The sequence below is a fragment of the Peromyscus leucopus genome, chromosome 8a (genome assembly GCF_004664715.2).
Source record: "Peromyscus leucopus breed LL Stock chromosome 8a, UCI_PerLeu_2.1, whole genome shotgun sequence".
NCBI lineage: Eukaryota > Metazoa > Chordata > Mammalia > Rodentia > Cricetidae > Peromyscus > Peromyscus leucopus.
Window position 1 is genome coordinate 26,692,198 of NC_051085.1, and position 21,835 is coordinate 26,714,032.

The following is a 21,835-nucleotide window of genomic DNA, read 5'->3' on the forward strand; positions in this document are numbered from 1 at the left end:
GAAAAATATATGTCAGAGAAGGAATCACTTGTACTGAAATGGGGGAAAACATACTAGAAGGAGACATGAAATTAAACCATTGTCTCTGTACTGCTCAAATTAAGAGGAAGTGAATTTTATTTTCTTCTCAGATAAGAAATATTAGTATGTATTTTTCACATGTTTGTTATTGTTGTTCAAATGGAAGTTTCCTCACATCCTGAGGCAAAAGGATCATTTCCCACATTACACAGCATGGTTCTATGTAGTTATTACTGCAGTGATTCTCTCTGGGTTCCATTTCCAACCAGAAAAGGGGCCTTTTCTTTGACATATGATGACATATTTAACCATCCAGAAACATAGTAAATAACTCACAAGATGCAATTGCAACCTGAGGGTACCATAAACTTCCAGAGGGCAGCAATGTTTGCACAATTTTTTTTTTACATCTCATCTCATCTGTGGAAGTCCACACAGAAGGAAATGTAATGAATGGTGATAGTAGATGTGAAATGCTGACCCGCAGGTAATCTGCCATGCAAATATCTCATATTGGTTTTCTGTTTTCAAATAATTTTATTCCACATTTTAAAATATCAGTGGTGAATATAAGCATGCTTATAATCAAATAACATAAATGAACTAGCAAGGCAATACATGCTAAATAAATCATAACCTGTTTTATACAAATTTGAGAAAGCATGAAGGACAGAGGAAATTTAAGATAAAATATATGAATTATGAATGTGTTCCAGTGACTGGGTATGTTTTGAAATGAAAGAGGGGAAACATTGGGTATGCCTTCCAAGTGATTCCAAAGATTCTCTGGAAGAGAAGGTGGTCAGGGCAGTCAGTTTGTGGGGAAGGGCGTCCATGCAGAGAATCAATCTGTGATGACACTGTGTGCTCTGTGAGCCTAAGACTCTGTAGACTCCTGCCATGCCCACTGCCTTCCTCGGTGCCTTTCCTTCTGTTTTCTTGTCTGTGCTTTTTGCTTTGAGACTGTCACATTTCAATTCTTTATATCTCTGCTTTATTTTTACCATTTCAGAAGAGACACCAAGCTAATGCTTCCTCTAATCTCATACCTGCCAATAACAGTAAGGTCAGTACGAAGCCTCAGTGTCAGGAGTAATAGCACAGTAGTAATGTTTCAATAATGGCTTTGCTTCTTTTGACAAGCACATTTGCTGAGTTTGCTACCTGGGTTATTTTCTATTATCAGGAAAAAGGGAATGACTTGCCTTTTTCTTTAAATACTGAAAAGTGACACTGAAACCTTATCTTTTTTTTTTTCAGTCCTGTTGGCCTAGGCACCGAAGAGTTAATGGCACTATTTTTGGTGGCACCTGTGAACCATGTCAGTGCTTTGGTCATGCAGAATCTTGTGATGACATCACAGGAGAGTGTCTGGTAAGTGCTACTCTCTTGAGAATGCTGATGGACAAAGCTGAAATCTGTGCAACACACCCTGGAATTCTGTTGCTGCCTTTGCAACCTTGAACACGTGAGTCAGCAAATGATGTGTCAAACATCCTTATCCAGAACTGCGTTAGAAGTGAAGAATGCTCTTTCATATATGTGGTGATATTGAGTCCCCCAATATATTGTGCACCATAATAAACTTAACTGGGGTCAGAAAACAGAACAGCCACTAGACAGACATAGAGGCCAGAAAATGGTAGCACTCACACCTTTAATCCCAGGCTTCTGGAGGCAGAGATCCATCCGGATCTCTGTGAGTTCAAAGCCACACTGGAAACAACCAGACATGGTGGCATACGCCTTTAATCCCAGGAAGTGATGGCAGGAAACAGAAAGGAATAAAAGGCATGAAAACCAGGAACTAGAGTCTGGTTAAGCTTTAGGCTTCTGAGCAGCAGTTCAGCTGAGATCCATTTGGATGAGGACTTAAATGCTTCCAGTCTGAGGAAACAGGATCTGCTGAGGAATTGCCAAAATGAGGTCAGCTGTGGCTCATTGTCTCTCTGATCTTTCAGCGTTCACCCCAATACCTGGCTTTGGGTTAGTTTTCATTAATGAGACCTTTTAAGATTTGTGGTACACATATGTGATCTGCCTAGGGACTATGAAGAAGTGCATTTTCATATTCATCTAAAATCTGAATTAGGATCAAATAAATCATTATAAAGTATAACTAATGACTAGGATACACATCGACTATGAATATATATGGTTTCTCTCTCTCCTATACATCTACCAAAAGCAGACTATTCTAAAACATAAAATGATTTATATCCCCATAATATGAAAAAAACATACCACATAACCATTACAATAAAAATAATAATTCACTTTTTTATATGTTAGAGGTTTCTTTCACTTGGAAAATAAGGACATATTATGTATGTTTATTTAAAAATTTGAACATTGAGATCAATTAAAGTGTTGTGCATAGATTTTAACATATTAAACATATGTCATGCATCTTCAGTGAGATTGTTCCTTCTACAATTGGCTCTGTACTTTTAACCAAAAACCGAAGCTGCACAGGCACAGAGCACTGTCTGGGCTGCTAAGGAGCTGGAGGCCTGGAGAGTTCTTCTAAACAGACACTCGAGGGCATGTTAGCTTTATATTGTCTGCCATGGCATGAAACTTGAAAGAACACCTCTCATGCCATTAGTCTCACAAAACAGGATTCGAGATGGGGCCAGCTTTGGAGGATATCATAGTCTCATCTCTCTGCAGAATTTAAGGCAGACTCTGTTGTCTGTAATTCTTACGCTGTATTCCTCTTGCTGATTTCTCTGCTTTCTCTTCTACTTAAATGCTACTAGGGAAAATCCAAAGTGAAAAATCAGGGCTTTTGTTCCAATATAATTTGGCATTTCAGTTTATTGGTGCACTTTCTGTTTTCTCTGCATAAGATTTTTGTTCAATTGCAGAGCAGCATAAAGCATGATAGCCCTAATTTGTGGATCAGTAGATTTTTCAAATGACGATTTTGCAAATAAAAAGACTGAGTGATTTCCATTTTAATTATACTACAGTCTTTTAAAGTGACTCTGGGGGAAATATTGAACTACCTTTAAACACTTTATTAGCATGCAGCAGAATATATTCAATTCCAAACTAACATTCATTTGCTTTACTTACCCTGAAAGGACAAAAATAAATATGCCACAATACCAACCACATAATGTCCCCTAAGATATTCAATAAAGTTAGTTCATTAGGATTAGATCAAATCCTGAAGTTGATGCATTTGATGATATGATACATTGTCAAATAGGGACCATTTGTTTCAGAACAAAATAGTTTCTTTCAGCAGAGTGGTAAGAATAGGAATGGTAAGAATTGGTGGGGCCCACCAGGTTATTGACAGTTTGATGGACAAGAAGAGAGAAGCCAACCTTCCAATGATGGAAGGATCTTAGGGAAACCATGGATTCTTAGTAGCCAGACTCAGTCTCTTCTTCATAGGTTTCCTGAGGGAGCAAATGATCCCGCAGACTCCTCTGGAGATGGTCGTGTTACTTCTCTGTATTGGTACTGATAACTCTATGCTCAATCCCATTCTGAATGTCTTAGTTCTGACATAATCTATACAGACAACAATATTAGGATATTGTGTATTAAAGGAATTCTTATAGATCAGTCAAGTTTTCATTTTATCTCCTTTTGATTATTCAGGGGAAATTTTTTCACTAGTAGCAAACATAACATGAAATTTATTTATTTATTATTATTTTTGTTTTTTTTTTTGAGACAGGGTTCCTCTGTGTAGCCCGAACTGTCCTGGAACTTGCTTTGCAGACCAGGTTGGCCTCAAACTCAAAGAGATCCACCTGCCTTTGCTTCTTGAGTGCTAGGATTAAAGGAGTACAACACCATGCCCAGCATCATAAAGGATGTTTTAGTGTAGCTTACCTTTGAAAATTGATTATAAACGAGCACTTTAGGGTTCAGAACAAATTGCAGGCTTCTGTTTTAGACTTGATCCGTACGACAAGGTCATCTCAACTCAAGTACACTGGAGAAAACCCAGAGAGTATTTCAAGTCATGTAGGAAGGCTGTGTGAGTCTCAGTATTTTCATGATCTAAATTGCAAGCAATGGTTAAAAGTCACGTTGATAGCAAAGCTACCCATGAAAAGACTCTGTTCATCAGAGTAGAAAGTCTATCTTTTCCACTGTTGATTTCCATTGTATTGCTTGCCTGGTGGTATCTCAATTTTGATTACCAACATACTTGAATTTTAAGATTACTCTTGTTTCCATTTAAGGAAAGGTAAAAATAGACAGCATAAGGAACACACTGTACTTATTTTTGTTTTAAATGTGTAGTTGAAGGCATGCAAATTATCTAAGATTTTCAGTTGAATTTCAAAAATTCTAATTTTGGTCTGGTTACTGTGTAATCAGTTGAATGATCCTATTTAAAAAAAAAAAAACCCAAAGATATTTTTTCCTTTTATTTTATTTTACAATACCATGCAGTTCTACACATCAGCCATGGATTCCCTTGTTCTCCCCCCTCCTGCCCCCCTCCCCTTCCCCCCAGCAGACCCCCATTCCCACCTTCTCCAGGACAAAGCCTCCCCCGAGGACTGAGATCAACCTGGTAGATGCAGTCCAGGCAGTCCAGTCCCCTCCTCACAGACTGAGCCATCAAATTTTCATCGTGTCAACTTGAGATAGGAAAATAATTTTTCAAAGAATAAGCAATTTCTTAGGTTTAAGAAAATGAGAGGTGCCTTACGGGGGATTTGGAAAGTGAAAAGAAGCGACAAGAATATCCAACTAAAAGAAAAACCATTTTCTGCAAATGGACCCATTTTCCTTGGGTATCTTGTGATAATCATTAACAGAAAGACTAACATTCATGCTTTCTTTAAAAATATTTGCTAAACTAATAGACAAAGAATTTTAAATAAAATCCATTTTTAAATAAACTAGTTATTGTGAAAGAAAACCATACTTCTCTGTTAATGGGCTTCAGTTCCCTTTCTTCACAGATATGAATGGGGAGTTCAAAGATAAAATTAATAAATTATATTTTGGATATCTTTCAACAAACAAGCCTGACCTCTCCAAGGAATTTTAATAAGTTGTTCTCAGAATTGTATCTTTACTTATTAATGTCTATGCTTCTGTTGAGTCCATTTACTAAATGTAATTGAAATCAGTCTGATTTTAAAACATCAAAATAAATAATATTCAGAGTTTCATTAACTTAGTCTATTTCAGTGGTCACGCAGGTTAATAACTTTATACTCTCAGTTTAAAATTAATTTATATTTTAGCTATTTCTCTCACAGAATTTTTCTACTGATCATAAAATAAAGACTGCATACCCTTGGGTTCTATGAACTCTTTCAGTATGCAGAGAAATTATTAATTGTATATCCTTATTACACTGAAATATATTTCAGTAGTAATGAGCACTTTTCGATAGGAAGTAAACACCCTCATTTTATCATGGGAGACTAATCGCATTGAACTCTTGGAAGCCTCGGAGACAATTCTGTACTTAGCAGCTGCATTGTTCACCTGAATCTCAGACTTGGTGACTTCTACAAATGCAGCCCAACCCAAGGAAGGTAATCTAGCTCATATGAAGGACTCAAGAAGTAAATTATTTTTGTTTTTGAAGAAGACATGTTTCCCAAAACAAATGGCAAGAGCATGTAGCTTCTGTTTTTTGTTCGTTTGTTTAATTTCTAAAGGCAATAGTTACATACCTTGCAATTTCATTATATACTGTTGTGTTTAAATTATATTGTTTTTTTAACATTCAATTATGGACCAAATAGACTCCTTACTGACATAATATGGGAATGCATTGTTCAATCCATCCGAATCCACTAAGTTCCAAATTACTGCTGAGCTAAGAGAGCAGGTCCCAAGGGATTTACATAATGAGCTACAGTTCCTATTAAGCCAGCATTTTTAATGCCATTAGGGCTTTATGCCTAAACACACACACACACACACACACACAGAGAGAGAGAGAGAGAGAGAGAGAGAGAGAGAGAGAGAGAGAGAGAGAGAGAGAGAGAGAGATTGCCTTATGAAAATAAAAATAGGATATAAAATTTTCATATTGAAAATTTTCTTAATGAATTTTTGTCATTTTCTTTAGGTATGCTACACTGAAACTAGTGTGAAGTTGTAAGATAAATATTAAATAAGTGTTAAATTAACTTCCAGTGCTATTTTTTTGTGTGCTGTAACATTGAACATTTAATATGGGAAATCACTCTCCCAGACAGAAACCCACTAATAACTTTGGAGAACTATTTTTTGGTAACATGGTTGTGCTTGAAACCAAAGTAATGAAGTGATGTGTGCTTCTTTCTCAGAACTGTAAGGATCACACAGGGGGCCCATATTGCAATGAATGTCTTCCTGGTTTCTATGGTGATCCCACTCGAGGAACCTCTGAAGACTGTCAACCCTGTGCCTGTCCACTCAATATCCCATCAAATAAGTGAGTACCAGGTTGACCCTACTACAGAGCTTCCCTTCTACTTCTACAGATGCACTTTTGATATCAGAAAGTTACATTTGTGGATCTCTCAAGAGGGAATGTAAATTTTGATATGTGCAGTATTTAAAATTATGACCATTTCCATGGATTTTGCCATTTGGGCTACAGATTTGATTTATCACTTAAGAGATAAAATCTCAAATGAAATTTCTAAATTAATTCCAAAGAGCAGATCTACTTTGTATAAATCTATACCCCTGATAAATAATCATTTATTATAATATGTCTTTATGTTATAGATGCCTTATTAAACTTGTTCCACAGCACCACTGTATCATAAATGAGTATTGAACTATGGATGATGGTTACTCTATATTCTTACATAAATAATGTAGATTTTAGAAAAGTATAATGTAAGCATCATATCATTTCTATCAATTTTTCTCATTTTGTCACCTGGAGAAATAATCTGTTGGAGAAGACATTTTAAAAAGAAAGAGACATATGCAGCTTGTTTGAGTCTTTTCCTGACTTGACCAGTGTAGCTGAAGCTTTTCTGTGTCCCCCCAGTCTGCTTCCACTCAGACCCAAGTAAACACAGAGGCTTATATTAATTAAAATCTGTATGGCCTATTGACTCAGGCTTCTTGATAGCTAGATCTTACATCTTAAATTAACCCATTTCTATAAATCTATACTTTGCCACGTGCCTCGTGGCTTACTGATATCTTTACATCTTGCTTCTCATGGTGGCGCCTGTCAACGTCCGCTCTATTCTGCTTTCGACTTCCTCCTCTCTAGATAAAAATGTCCTGCCTAACCCTATTCTGCCTCACCATTGGCCAAACAGCTTTATTTATCAACCAATCAGAGCAACGTATTTTCACAGCATACAAAAAGACATTCCTCCATCATTTGAGAATACTATATTTCAGTTGCAAAAATGGCACATTCCCAAAGCATAGGCATGTCTCAATGTATAGGTCCTGATAAAACAACAACAAAAACACTACTATGGTGTACATCACTCTGAAAATAAATTAGTAATTTTTATAATGAATACATATAAAGAAATGTCATTTTATTTCTTTTGTTGTCGTTTCTAAAACTGCAAATTAAACCCAGGGCATTGAACATGCTGTACCACTGAGCACAGTCCTAACCCTAACTAAATTCAAATGAAAGAAATTCCTTTTTGAAGAGACCTATTAAAGGCAAATTTGATGCTTAATACAACTCTTGCTGTAGTACATTTCTTCAGCTCTTTCCAGTTGCTGTGGTAATACTACAAGAATAAAAATTGTAAATATTCTTAAGGAAAATATGTCAACTGAAGCTTTTTAATGTGAGAATTTGGTCAAGCAGGGCAAACTCTAAGGCCTTAACCAAGAAGTCAATGTTCTATATGGCTATCTATTAGATTATATTCCAAGTGAAAAACTTTGGAAAGATCTGCCATTCCTTAAGTCATCACTGAAGTTCCTGCTATCCACACTGGTAAAGTCTTCACCATTCTCTCCAACCACACTTCTCTTCAGAATTCACTGTTGACCGCAGGAGAGAGCAAACTACTGTTTAGTGAAGGCAGGTTGTCAGAATAGATCTGAGCACCATGCTTTGGTGTTTCAAGAATAAACCTGTAAGGTGGAGAGTGAAGTTTCTGAAAAGATGGCATTTTTATGTCATATCTAGAGCCAGAATTCCTTGGCTTCCTGCTAACTCTACACTTTAAGATGTAAAACTTTGAGCAGGTTACCAAAACACCACATAGTTCATCAACTTAACCCTCTTGCGGAGGTGTGCTTGAATTACACAATTAAACTGTGTTAAGCACTTAAAATAGTAGATGATATAGAGAACTGAGAACTGATTTAAAGTAAACAGTTCCGAGTCCTAGTCTCAATTATCCTGTTGGAATTTGAAGTAACTAAATGTCCCTATTATTTCCAGTCCTCTGAAGTACATATTAAAGAACTTTTTAAGGAAGTAAAATCTATATTTTAAATGAGAACAATTAAAAACAACTCATTGATCTGCCTGGTAAGTTAGGTTCCCTAGAGAGACACTGAAAAGAAATGAAACACTGGTTTAATGTGCTTTAATGATCATATATTTCTAGAGTTCAGGGAGTGTGTCTAGACAGGCACAGAAGTAAACTCTAGACAAATTTCTAAACAGTCTTATTAAATAAGAAACACAGAGCCAAATGCAGAGGTGTAAGCTGTAGAGCTCAGAGCAACAGCCGCCAACTAACCTTAGCTTACCATGTCACCATAGCTTCCCAAGAAAAATTCTTCCTGTCTAACCTGTGGCTTTATTGCCTTTTTGTTCTGCCTTCTCATTGTCTCTAAGTCCAGTCACATCACTTCCTTGTCACTGCTTGTCTATATAGACCTCCAGATCTCTGTGGTTGGTACTGGTATTAAAGGTATGTGTCACCACACTTGGTTGTGTCCTTGAACACACAAGAGACTCTGCCTGCCATGTGATCAGATTAAGGGCATGTGCTACAGCTGACTATGACCTCTGATCTACAGGCAAACTTTATTTATTAACATACAAATAAAATATCACATTTCAGCACAAATAAAAATATCAGCACATTGAAGAACTTTTAATCACTAAAGGTGTCAGAAAAAAGAAAGTAGAAAACTGGAAAGCAAAGACTGTGAAGGAACAAATGAAGATGATTCCTCCCTAAGTAATGGCTACTCAGGGTGGCGCTGGATGTAATAGGTCTGTGCTGGACATGATGGGACAAGATTGTTGTCAGCTGCATATTTGTAGGCTTCACCTTCATATTCACTGTGGCTGAATGGTATTGTCCAAACCATCTACCTACATATGACAATCATTATTCCACACCAGTATTTACTGATAAAAACTGACAGGTGGCACCCGAGATTTTCCTATAACACATCTCCTCAGCCAAAATATTGTCAGTATTTGCACCGCTTTCAGTTCAGAAACACTGGCCATTCGTGTTATCTTGTGAATCCCAGCGCAGTACACTTTACAAATAGAGAAATATTTAGATATATAGGCATTATGGATTTCCTCTCAAGCCTGACCAATTTTGTATGTAAGTGTCATGTGTGAAAGAATCTGCATGGTATTTACTGGCATTCATGACCTATGTTTCCTCTTTGAGTGTTGTGTGTCTCTTTTTATAACAGCTTCTTATTATTTCTTCCAGATAAAACTAACTCAGCAAATATTAAAAACCCACCCATGATGCCAAAGGGATTGGAATCCCAGTGTCTAATGGCTGTGTTTCCTAAAACAAATACATTCCAGTTTGGTTTAATTATGTTGATCAAGTTTTCTAAAATATAAAAATAAATATAATAACATCAGTAACACAAGGCAGATTTGACTAAATTGTAAGATAATTTATTAAAGAAAATATTTGATTATGAAATAATAATTTTACTTTTAATAGTAGACTTGTAGGGAGAGAGACTGCCTATTTTAAATTATATACTTAATTGTGGTATTTTTGTAAACAGAAAAATAAGAATTAATGGTACTCCAATAGTTTATAAGTCATAGCAATTTTATGACTAAAGTCATATATTCTTTTAAATTTAAAACAGTTTACAAAATTATTGTAGTTTAGCTGCACAACTATGTTGCAAAAAGATCATCTTTATCTAATAACCTAAATATTTTCACCAAAACTTTTCAGTAGGTGTAGGCACTTAATAATGAAGGAAACCATCTTTATATAAGGGGAATGAAAAAAAAAACTTTGCTGTTGTAATCCATGCTAGGTACTCTGAGGTATAATTGAATATTCACATTTAATTTATAAGATGTGATTTGAATTTTCTCAGGTTATTCAGAAATAATAAAAAAAGAGCTAAAGGTTGCTGCAACCTCTATCTGAAGTGCAGGCTTAGTGATAGTTTTATCTCAGTGATTTATCTCTTAATCCCTGGTCATAAATCTTAGAAATCACAGGCATTTTGGCTCCAAATTTCTTAGATAATATTGCTAAATAAATCAAATGTGAAGGAGATAAAAACATATTGGTATGAATATTAAGATGTATGGATACATATGAGCATATAATATTTAAATTATAAGTATAGATCACCTTCATCAGCTGTTTACAGTGTACACTGTCCTTTTCATCTTAGTGATGTATATATTTTAACTATGGATAGTAACTAAAGTAATGCAATTTCCTTCTGGAGAAACAAATAAAGTGCAAACATTTCAGTTTATATTCATTAATTTGTAGTTACACAGCTCATAGTTTAAAGACAAAACTCCACGAATATTTTTGCTTGAACACTTAGGTTCTATAAAAAATAGATATTATCACTGAGGACTTTTGAAATTTCCCTCAGTTATGTAATGTGTTTAGAGGTATTGGCAGAGTGGATGGGAGGTCAGGCCTTAACAAGTCCTGTGTACTATGTCATAACACTACTTGGCAGCTCAGGAATACCAAGAGCTATGTTTGTAAAACAGTGAAATGTTTTCTAGAGCTGATCTTAGGGATCACAAATGAGGTTCTGTTGGGCTGGGGATATGGCTCAGTGGAGACAGTACTTGCCATATGAGCATGACAAGGGTTTAAACCCACTGGGTCTATGTAAAAGTTGGCTAGGCGTGGCAGAGACCTGTAGTCTCAGAAATTAGGAAGCGGAGATAGGTGATCTAAAGAGCAAGCTACATAGCTAGATTAGTCACAATTTGTGATCCCCAGAACTAGAGAGAGAGACAGACCCTCTCTCAATGAATAAAGTTGATATCAATCAAGTAAGATAACCAGCATCCGTTTCAGGCCATCAATAATGGTCACACACATACATGTGCAGCCCATTCACCTGTGCATACATAAATACAAACACACACACACACACACACACACACACACACACAGTAACATTGAATTACCAAAATTGGTACTTATAATTGGGAAACATATTTTAAGACAAGCTAGTCCACTTATCCCATGACAATTTAACATTGTTTAGAACAAGGCTAATTATACCTGTACAAGTGAATTCATAGTTATACATAAATAGATTCGCATATATAATCAAGTAGTACTGAGATTGTACATATGAGTTTATGTGTGTGCGCGCACACACACACTTATAAATTAAGTCTTTGTAAGTATAATAATATATGCTTGGCTATCAAGAGGGGCTGTACCATTTATCCCAACAGCAGCTTGCCTCTCTCCTCTTCTTTGCTCTTGGCTCACCCAGTGTTTGGTGTCACAGGGTGGAAAATCTGGGAGCAGGGCCTTTTTTCTGTCGGTGAAGAGTGAGCCAACTAGAGTTGAATGGCATAAAGTTGGAATCACTTGGAGTCAGCGATCATTTTACCATTCCCTCTTTGTGTCCCACAGCAATTAGCTTCACATTTGGGGCAGAATCAGTTTGGAGATGCCTCCTCTGCCAGTCCAGAATCTCAGGGCATCATTACTATGCACATCAGTTTCTGGTTCTAGTTTTATTCATGTTGTTGACTGTCACCTTCTCCTGTAGCTGCTACTGCAACTGCTCTAGGAAAGAAACAGTGCTCAGTTAGCATTTAAGGAATATGAAAGCATACATAGAGGAGCATTTTAAGAAGAGGTTTTATTTGAATACACTGAGGCAAGTATTTATATTACTGGAAGCTTAAACTCACGTAATCTCACCAGCAAGTTTGAATGACAGGTGGTTATAGGGAGAGGAGAGGATCAAATAAAGACCCTGAAGTCATGAATCTCATGTAAATTCTCCTGGAAATTAGTGTATGACCTTGAGGAAGGAAAATTAAGTTTGTCTCAGCCAGCTCATACGAATCTCTTAAAATTCAGTACAATTATGATAAAAGTACTCTGAAATGTAAGAGCTTGTCAAAGTGAATATATTGTTTTTGCTTAATATTTTTCCTGAAAAAAGTATTTCTCTCTGTCAGTGAGCTCAGTTGACTTTATCTCAGCTAGTTTTAACTGACAAGGGAGTATTTTTTAAGAATTTAAGATTTATTTAGAAGTGGTTTTAAGGTGTCAGAAGCTTGTCAACCACCTTTGACATGCCTTTATGGTAAACTGATTTAGAATTTAAAAACAATAATTCACTTGGTTTTCCTTTAGTCAGTATAGTCGAGCAAGGATGACAAACTCGGGCTTCCCCTTGGGGTGTCTTTCTCCATAATGATGAGGCAGTTAGAGAATGCCAATGTTGGAAGAACACACAGGTACACAGCAGTGAGTTGTCAGAATCCAGTAGTAGGGTCAATCGGATTTCCATTTATTTGTTTTAATATGTGCCAAGACCTCATGCATGTGGAGCCTTCTGTTATGAGCTCTCCTCTCACAAAAAAATTGTCTCTAAGACCCCAAGCTGGGTTCCTACAGCACCCATCAGAACCTCTCCACTCTGATAATGTTTATAAATTCAAGGTTTTCCTGCCTTGACTTTCTCTCTGATTCACAGATTCATTTAGGCTTTACAATGAGCTGAAATAGCTAGTCTGAAGGGTCTAATGGGTCATAATAGTTTGGTACTATAGAGAAATGAGAATTATTGGAGCATTACAGGACCACTCAGTGTTATGCCAGAGGGAGGTCACCTTTAAATTGTAGTTACAATGATTGGCACCAAAGTTGGAAAAATATTCCAAGCCACACCAACTATCAGAAACACAATGAGACCAGGGCCCAGCGTGCTTAACTTATGGTGATCTCTTTAACTATTTGGCTTTTAAGCAAGTCTTGACTACATTGTTTTGTATTATGGAATAGGAAATATTATAGGGAAAACATAATTGGAGTAAGATTAGTTGAGGGCAGTTACCTTTAAAATGGCAGAATGATACAGAATCTAGAATAACTAATCTCACAGAGATCACTCTTATGAGAAGAGGCTGGTAGCGTAATGGGAAGCAATGGAGAAAGAAGACTAATAGGAGATGTGAAGTTGTAGTTAACTGGTACCAAGAATTTCTCACATGATATTATGTAAGAGGTCTGTAGGTAAGAACAATATATACATTTCTGAAATCTGCAACATGGGACCCTGAAAAATTTTAACATAAAGAAATAATGAAAGCTATTTTATGAGATATGTGTCACGTGATTTAAATGTGTACAAAGCATACCACAAAACATTATATGGCACCTGTGTGTGTGATGATATTATTATATAAATATAAAATTGCATTTTATATAATTTTATATAGCAGACAAAAATAAACTTTTAAAAAGAACAGTGTAGCTAGAGTTTTCCTGCCTTGCCCACAGTCAGGACAAATCTTTGTCACCCGCCAGTCCCACAGCCGCTCAGACCCAACCAAGTAAACACAGAGACTTATATTGCTTACAAACTGTATGGCCGTGGCAGGCTTCTTGGTAACTGTTCTTATAGCTTAAATTAATCCATTTCCATAAATCTATACCTTGCCACGTGGCTGGTGGCTTACCGGCGTCTTTACATGTTGCTTGTCCTGGCGGTGGCTGCAGTGTCTCTCCTCCTTCTTCCTGTTTCCCCAATTCTCCTCTCTCTTTGTCCCGCCTATACTTCCTGCCTGGTCACGGGCCATCAGTGTTTTATTTATACAGAGTGATATCCACAGCAGAACAGTCTAGCACAGAGTTCAAAGTAGATGAGGACTGGCTCATGGGACAACCAGAAGACGTCTACATTGGGTCAGTTGTTGCAGGAGAGGTGTTTCTTGCCAGGCAAAGAAGTGGCACAAAGGTGAACAGGACGAAAAAAAGGCTGATGCTGCCATGTAACTGTGTTAGTTTTCTTGCTTGATGTCACACTCTGGTACTACAGCCCCAAATTGGAACTGTGTTTAAAGACAGGTAAATTTTGGAGCACACTGGGAGATGTGACTTGGTTTGATTTGCGTAATTATAAATCAAGAGGATGTAGGCATTAGGTATTTGGTGAAAGCGTCTCTAAGGATTCCATCCATATGGCATCGTGCCTGTTGGGTACCCATGCACAGCAGCCTGCCTGCATGCATGCATGCATGCCCTGCAGCAGCTCGTCCGGATATAGGAAGCCATACAGCCATGATGACTCCACAGCTGTCTAAACATCACTCAGATTTCTCCATGCTGCTTCAGATTCTGAGGGGTATGCTTGCAGAGGAAGAATGTGAAAGTAGGCTTCGTCAGGACTGCAGAATTCTTGAAAAGCTGCTATGTGTCCACTCTTCTGATTGGTGATCTCAGAGCCCAAACAGTCCAAAGTCAGTCAATAACGTGTCACAGGGGCACTGCTCTCCATGGGGCTGTATTAGCTTCTGTCAAAATAGCGATGTCATTTCATCCTCCCTTGTCCAGCCTTGTTGATTTCTGCCTGGGAGATGAGAATGGCCAGCCTGTACCCTCCTGTCACAGCAGTTGTAGAGAAAGAGATGTGAGGATACACTGCTAATGATCTCATGTATGCCTCTTCCTATCTCCTGAACGTCACTACAGCTTTAGTCCAACGTGCCATTTAGACCGGAGTCTGGGACTGATCTGCGATGAATGTCCTGTTGGGTACACAGGACCACGCTGTGAGAGGTAAGCATGTACCACATTGCCTTGCAAAATGATTTCTACCTTGGGAGTTATAAAGCCACAGGCATGATCTTCCCCTGCTCCAGAAAAGCTGCAGTGCTCACTGGGGTGAAATAAACTTTCTTATCACACTTATCACACAAATGCATTCTATTTTTATAGTTTATTTATTCTCTGGGAATTGGTCTATAAATCTCCATTCACTCCGAGGATATCTGATTAATGTTTTAATCTTAAAGGTTAAGCATTAACCTACACTCTTTCTAAAAAAAAGTGTTGCTCAAGTGAAAAGCCATCATTTTAAGATTTATCTTACTGTCTAACCTTGGCGCCATTTATTTTTCATAATTAGCTTTTTGTCCTTAAAATGTGGCTTAAATTCATAGTTCATAGTTCAGCAAGTGGCCTATAATTTACCGTAAATATATTTGAAAGAAAAAACAAAGTGCAATTTATTATCATGACTTATATCCCCTTCTAATCATTCAGAAACTGGTATCTTAATTCCTGTCAAGTTTCTGGGCAGCAGGAACATAGATATTATTTTAGACAATTTCCATAGTCATATTTCTTCCTTAAATACCTTTGGAGAACTATTTCTTGTGTGTATTCACTCCCAATTTAAAAGTGATGCAAGTTTCTTCCTTAACGATGTGGACAAACAGAACACCCTTCCCTGTGTTTTTAATGCTGAAAAATAGTCTCCTCGGCGACCATTGGTGAGGATATGGGTGAGGCAGAGGAAGAGAAACCAGACCATGGACATGGGCTGCCTTCCCTCCTCCTCACCAAGGCTAACGATCAGGACAGCTATGTCTACCCATCTTTTCCTGACTTCTTGGCAGCCATCACTAGGTCAAACCTTCACCCGGGGAGAATTTGGCCAGCAGCTAGTAGTCTGCACACAGCATGCCACTAGCAGTTTCCAGCATTAATAAGTCCTGTTTGTGATTGTGGCAGCATCTGTAAATGAGAAAGGGGAGAACAGACCTGAAATAAGAGGGATTTATTTGCAGTTGAGAAACTGAAGGTCTTTAATTGTGTATTTTTCATAAGAGGAAAGGCATGTGTTTATGACATTCTAATAGGACAGCATACCATCACTAAAACAAATTTACATCAATGTCTAGTACCCCCCCCCCGCCCCAGCTCACTACAGACAATCTTTTTTTAGCAACTGGAAAATGACAGCTGCTCTGTCATACAAGGCTATTAAATCTGCTTATCTAGGTGAGCATGGTCTCTGATGTATTTATATTGCTTTGCTTTGTGCACTGTCCTTTCTACACGTTAGACAGTTTCTGAGACATCTGCAATTTAACAAGTTACATTTTATTTACCAAATATTTATTTTGCAAGCACCATATGTTAGGTACAAGGTAAAACACTGAATGCAAACAGATGTGTTTTTCCATCTTTGTCCTCAAGTAGCTCACAACCCTCTTTAATGGTAAGAATAGTCACATGTGTTCTAGGGAGAATTCTAATTGAATGATGAAAATCGGCAAGGAAAGAAATAGCTGACAGAAAATATGACGCCCTGTCTAAAATCTGCATTAATCAGATTTAAAAGAGGGTGAGATACATACACTGTGTACCAAATGGTACATCTTACTTCCAATTTAAATTTTTCAGCCAAAAATAATTTACTAGTATTATTAAAGAGCTAATGAAATGTTCTGTTTTCTTTGGGTTAAGATTTTCCTTGAACACTTGGGATTTGCCATTTCAGAGTATTTTTATGAGTCAAAAAAAGCATCATATGGATCATAAATACTAATAGAAATATTTTTGAAATGTATTTGTGGATATTGAAGGGAAAGATGACAGAGGTCGGGCCCAGGGAGGGCTAGTGTTTACACTGTATATCTTGTGATCAAAACCATCCTTGCATGCACAACATGACCGAACTCAACATTTTACAACTGATGTGGTGTCTTCCACACTGTCACTATTCCTGTAGTAAGGACTTCCATGATCACTTAAGTTCAGGAGATAGCCATGCACATGGTAATGTTCTAACGTTCCCTGTAGTGGACAATGAACTTGGTTAGCTCAACATTGACTATATAGATGCAGACTTAAATCTTCTGCTTTTATTTTATGATATGAATGTGTCAAGAGGACATGAATTAAACTTATATTATCTATCTCAATTCATTTCCTTTCTGAGACTCCAGTCTTCTGTGGGAGTTGTGATGACTTAGATGCATGGACTGGACAATTAGACTTTTCCTCCCTTCTCTCTTGCGAGCCACCTTGAATTAAAGTTCTATCCAGTTACAGAGTTAAAGGTGTTTGTGTGCATGTGTGTGTGGTAGGTGAGTGTCTGTGGTTACGCATATTTCAGAAAAATGGACACACAGTGTGGTTAACTAGTACTGAATGATTCATCCAAGCATTTTCCTACTGACCTCTTCCTTTCCCTGGTCCTCACAATTAGCTTTCCCTTTAGATATTTCTACTATCTCCCTCTTTTTCCCACACTTAGGGAAATAATAACTGCTCAGGAACCATTCACCTTCCTTCCGTCTAACACTGGGAACTGACAGCATCTATATCTTCATTTGTCACTTTCTGACTCAGCCCCATTCCTTTTAAATAATGCATTTATTTATTCTCTGAAATTTTACGGAACATATTTTAATCATATTCATGCCTCTGCCTCAGCCCCTTCCAGATTCTTTCCCACTTCCATACTCATTCAGCTTCATCCCTTCCCCATTTAAAGAAATAGACACACACAACGCAAACAAGCAAACAAGCCCACAAACCCCCAAACACAGAGTCCAGTTTTTTGGGTGACTGCTTTTTGAGTGTGATTAATACACAAGACGTCACTCCTTTGTAAAATAAACACATTTTCCTCTTCCAGCAGCAATCAAAGGCCAACAGTCCCTTAGCCAGGGCAGGGCTTGCACTTAATTCCCATCTCTCCTCCTCTCTCCTGAGGAATCATCCAATTTTTGTTGTTTGGGCAAGATTTACAAGGAATGAGAAGCTAATACAAACCACAACCCAAGTCTAGGAATTCCTGTTTCCTTTACTGGGGCATATAGTACAAGATGGATTTGTTCCTTAAATAGAGGGAATAAAAAATACAAGCAAAGCGGCCAGCCAACAAAACCAGGGAGTGTAATGACAATCGTAAATACAACAAAGTATCAGACTATTAATGATATTCTTTGAGACGCCAACTGCTAGCTGCAGCTTGCAAACACTCATGTTGCTTCTTTGATGAGGAAGAGTTTCACAGAGGAAATAGAGTTAGGCTATTGAGAAGACATTTGTCATGACGCTCTGTTAAGATTCTAGGCTGTTAGTATTTAGAAAAGCAGAGAGAAACAGCATTGTAACAGGCATGAAGGGATCGAGTGAGCTTTGGACGACAAAGAAAAATTGAAATAAAGAACACAACGCCAATTAAGGGCCAGTGACACTTGATCAGGTACTACTAACTGACTTTCGGCATCTGTAGCTTCAGCAACGTATGACACAACAGAGACACTGAGAAATACCATGATACATTAACTAAGAGAAGTCTACAGGAAAAGGTGAAATGGTATGATAATGGATTCCTTAAACCCCATCTCCTCACCAGCGGGCAAATACTAAAAACTCACTAGTTGAAAAGAGAGAAGGCCAAAGCGTACTCACAGGTAACCATTGAAAACATGGACGGTAGGTAATTGACTCCAAAGGCTTAACATTTTGAAAATTCACCACATTTCAATTTAAATTTTAAATTAAAGTTTGAATTTAACTTAACTTTAAATAATTTAAATTTAAAATTCACCAAATTATAACAACAAGATTCACATTAGATATAAATGAAGTTCCTTTTTCTTTTATTTCAACTCCAAAAAAACCACTGAGATATTCTCTACTTCAGTGAGGTCTTAATCTGGACCAAGTACACTCACTCTCAATTACAGTGCTGCAGACATTTTCTGCCCAAGTCTCAATCTTCAGTCCTTAGGTCTTGGCTGCAGAGAGACAATTATTCCTTCTTAATAATCCTGTCACAGTCAGAATTGTGACACCCAAGGTTTTTAGAGGCTACTCATGTGATTGTGCACTTGGAGAGGGAGTGATTGGCGCTTGGACCTAGCATCAGATTCTGTGCCCAAGAACCACTTCTTGCCAGTGCAGGCTCGGTGCTTCGCTCAGGTGCCCGCTTGGGCCTGCAGCCCCTGCACTGCTTCCGGGTTGGCAAAGGCAACTTGTGGGCTCGCCAGCTCGCCTATTATCTAGCTGAATGAGAAGTAGTAAGGATACAGCACCACAGGCCAGGCAAACCCATTAGACGACTCCTGATGCGTTTCTCTCCGCAAGGTGACTACAGTCCTTCCGCGTTTGGACCAGGCATTAGCACCTGTTCAATAGCTAACATTCAGCTCCACATCCTGAAAAGGTCTTTGATGATTCTGTACATTGATTCTAACTCTTATGCATCTCTAGTTGTTCTGTGGTTAGGTTTTTTAAGTGTATATTTCTTGGACCTAGGCAGTAGAATAATATTATGACTTATTTATATTAGTGTGATATAAAATAGCTCTGTTGATTTCTCTCCTTTTCTATTTAAGTTTTTTTTTTTTTTTAAGGAAGATAGAGGATGCAAAACTAGGTCAAAGATGATAACCAAAAATTTCATTATAGGTGCCGGAACAGAATGAGACAAAGTTCCATCGGTCCTATTATATTTTTTTCCTATTATTGTTGGTCTTTATTTCTGCCATTTATCTTCATTCATGTTTCCCCTCCTATAATAAATGATATTGTTCCCAAAGTATCAGCTACAGAACTGTTGTGTAGCCTTAATTCACATTTACATTTAAAGGTTCTTTTATCAAACAATTATGATTTGACTTGAGAAATTACAAATATGAAAAGGAATAGTCTACACATTTCCATATTTAACAAAGAACCCTACAAACCGGTTTTCATGGTCTTCACTGCCCTTCTTCATGTGAGAGGGCTGGAGATTTCACATTATAATTAGTTTGGGTAAATTGAAAATCTGGGAGGCTGGGGCAACCTACAGAGATATAATATTGACTAACAGTAATTGCTGTTATTAATAGTAGACATATAGTATGATACTGTCTACCATCAGGATACATTTTAATCCCTAATGGGACCTCTTTAGCTCTTTTTAAAGTCTAATATATACACACACACATCAGTAATAAACACCAAATGGTTAAATGTTTAAGAGGTTGCTCACATGTGGCTGTGCACTTGGAGGAGGGAAGAGTCCTACTTTAATCATGTTGTATATGAATTGTCATGTATATTCACATTTTCCTTATATGTGTCCTGAAAGAAAAGTGGCAGGTACATGTTCAGTTATTCTTTTTAGTTATATTTTTCTGCACGTATATTTTAAGTCCTGGAGAATATGGGACCTAATAATTGGTACATTTGTTTAAAAAAAATCTAATGCTTCATTACATAATTCCATCTCTCCTGAGGTCAATAAGACATTTTGGAAGAAGCAAGATCAAAGTACTAGGTTTTTGTTGGCTTTGATAATGATTGATGTACAACCTATTATTCTAATTGGCCAAAGGCAATCTTAGGAGAAGCAAAATGAGATGTGAGCATGTGTGGATATGATCATAATAGCTAAAGATCAAATAGGGTAAAAATCAGGTTAAAATTCAAAGTTATCTTCTAATTTATTAAAAGAAAAACTCCTGAAGGAATTTTGAGGAAATTTTATGCACCACAATGCTATTTCATGGTCTATAATAAAGAATTAATAAGTAATTATTGGCAATAATAGTAGCAATATTCTTCTAATCTCTGAATATACAGCTTTCATAATTTTATAAACCTTTTGTGGATAGAATTAAAACACCTCTTAAAAGATTATGATAAAACCTCAAATCTGCAAAATTACATTCCCACTTAATAGAGCTTCTATAAAACTTAGAATGATCAGTGTATCAGTATCAAATGAACAACTTTGACCTAATCATGTGATTAATGCATTCTCCTGTCCCATGTTGTAGTTAACACGTTTGTGTTTCCAGTGGTAGAGTGTCTCTCTCTAAGATGTTTCCTTGTTTGAGCAGGAAGGCATAAGCACTATATGCCATGAAGTTATTATATTCCTCTACAATATTCATGCTCTCTCTCAGTCTTGACCCTTGCTGCAAAGTATTTTATTTGATAAGATGCCACAGATAACAGAGCAAATAGAGATAGGAAATCTCAGCATCCTTACCATTGAGCAGTGTTTTAAAACATGTACATCAGGGAAAAATGGGTAACATAACTCATAAATAGTTTTTATGCCCCAGTTTATAAATGATAAACATGTTGTTTTTCAAATAAATGTACAGTTTGGGGTTGGGTTTCATATTTATGAAGACCTAGAATTCTCTGGTATGAATTTGGGTCACAGGTCAGCCCCACCCTACAGCACAATACTGTAATAGGCAGGCCTCCCTACTTATATTTCTCCTGAATGAAGACTTTACAATGAAAAGCAGCCTCTTAATCTATATGCAAATGTTCACAAACACTTTAGTAATTCAGAGATACTCAGAGCTCCTACCCAAGTGACAATAATATTTTCTGAGTCACAATTTCCTTCAATAAATGTTGAGTTTGCATTTGTTTCCTTGTAACAAGCTCTTGCTGTAAGAACAACAGCAACAAAAAATATGAACCTTATATATGTGGACAGAAAATGGCCAATTGGAGTTGGAGACATATGATTTGTTATATTATAAAGGCTTTGCAGTATGGACTTAGATTCCTTCATAATGCCAGCCACAGATTTCTTATTATGCTTTGGTTCCATCTTCAATGTCAGTGACATGATTTTTATTTTATTTTTTGTTAAAATCTAATTATGA

The 21,835-nt window shown here is 37.1% G+C and overlaps 1 protein-coding gene across 8 annotated transcripts in view; it reads left to right on the forward strand.

Annotated features, from left to right (window-relative positions):
* The window catches only part of Lama2 (laminin subunit alpha 2), a 573,571-nt gene that overhangs the window by 336,876 nt on the left and 214,860 nt on the right, over nucleotides 1–21,835 (forward strand). For 5 of the 8 annotated variants that reach the window (XM_028877370.2, XM_028877371.2, XM_037200377.1 and 2 more), the window contains exons 16-19: nucleotides 1,034–1,087; nucleotides 1,282–1,395; nucleotides 6,312–6,439; nucleotides 14,883–14,969. In XM_028877370.2, the coding sequence (XP_028733203.1) occupies nucleotides 1,034–1,087; nucleotides 1,282–1,395; nucleotides 6,312–6,439; nucleotides 14,883–14,969 (383 nt within the window). The remainder of the gene's footprint in view (nucleotides 1–1,033; nucleotides 1,088–1,281; nucleotides 1,396–6,311; nucleotides 6,440–14,882; nucleotides 14,970–21,835) is intronic. The other 3 variants (XM_028877376.1, XM_028877372.2, XM_028877377.2) reach the window with 1 other exon arrangement.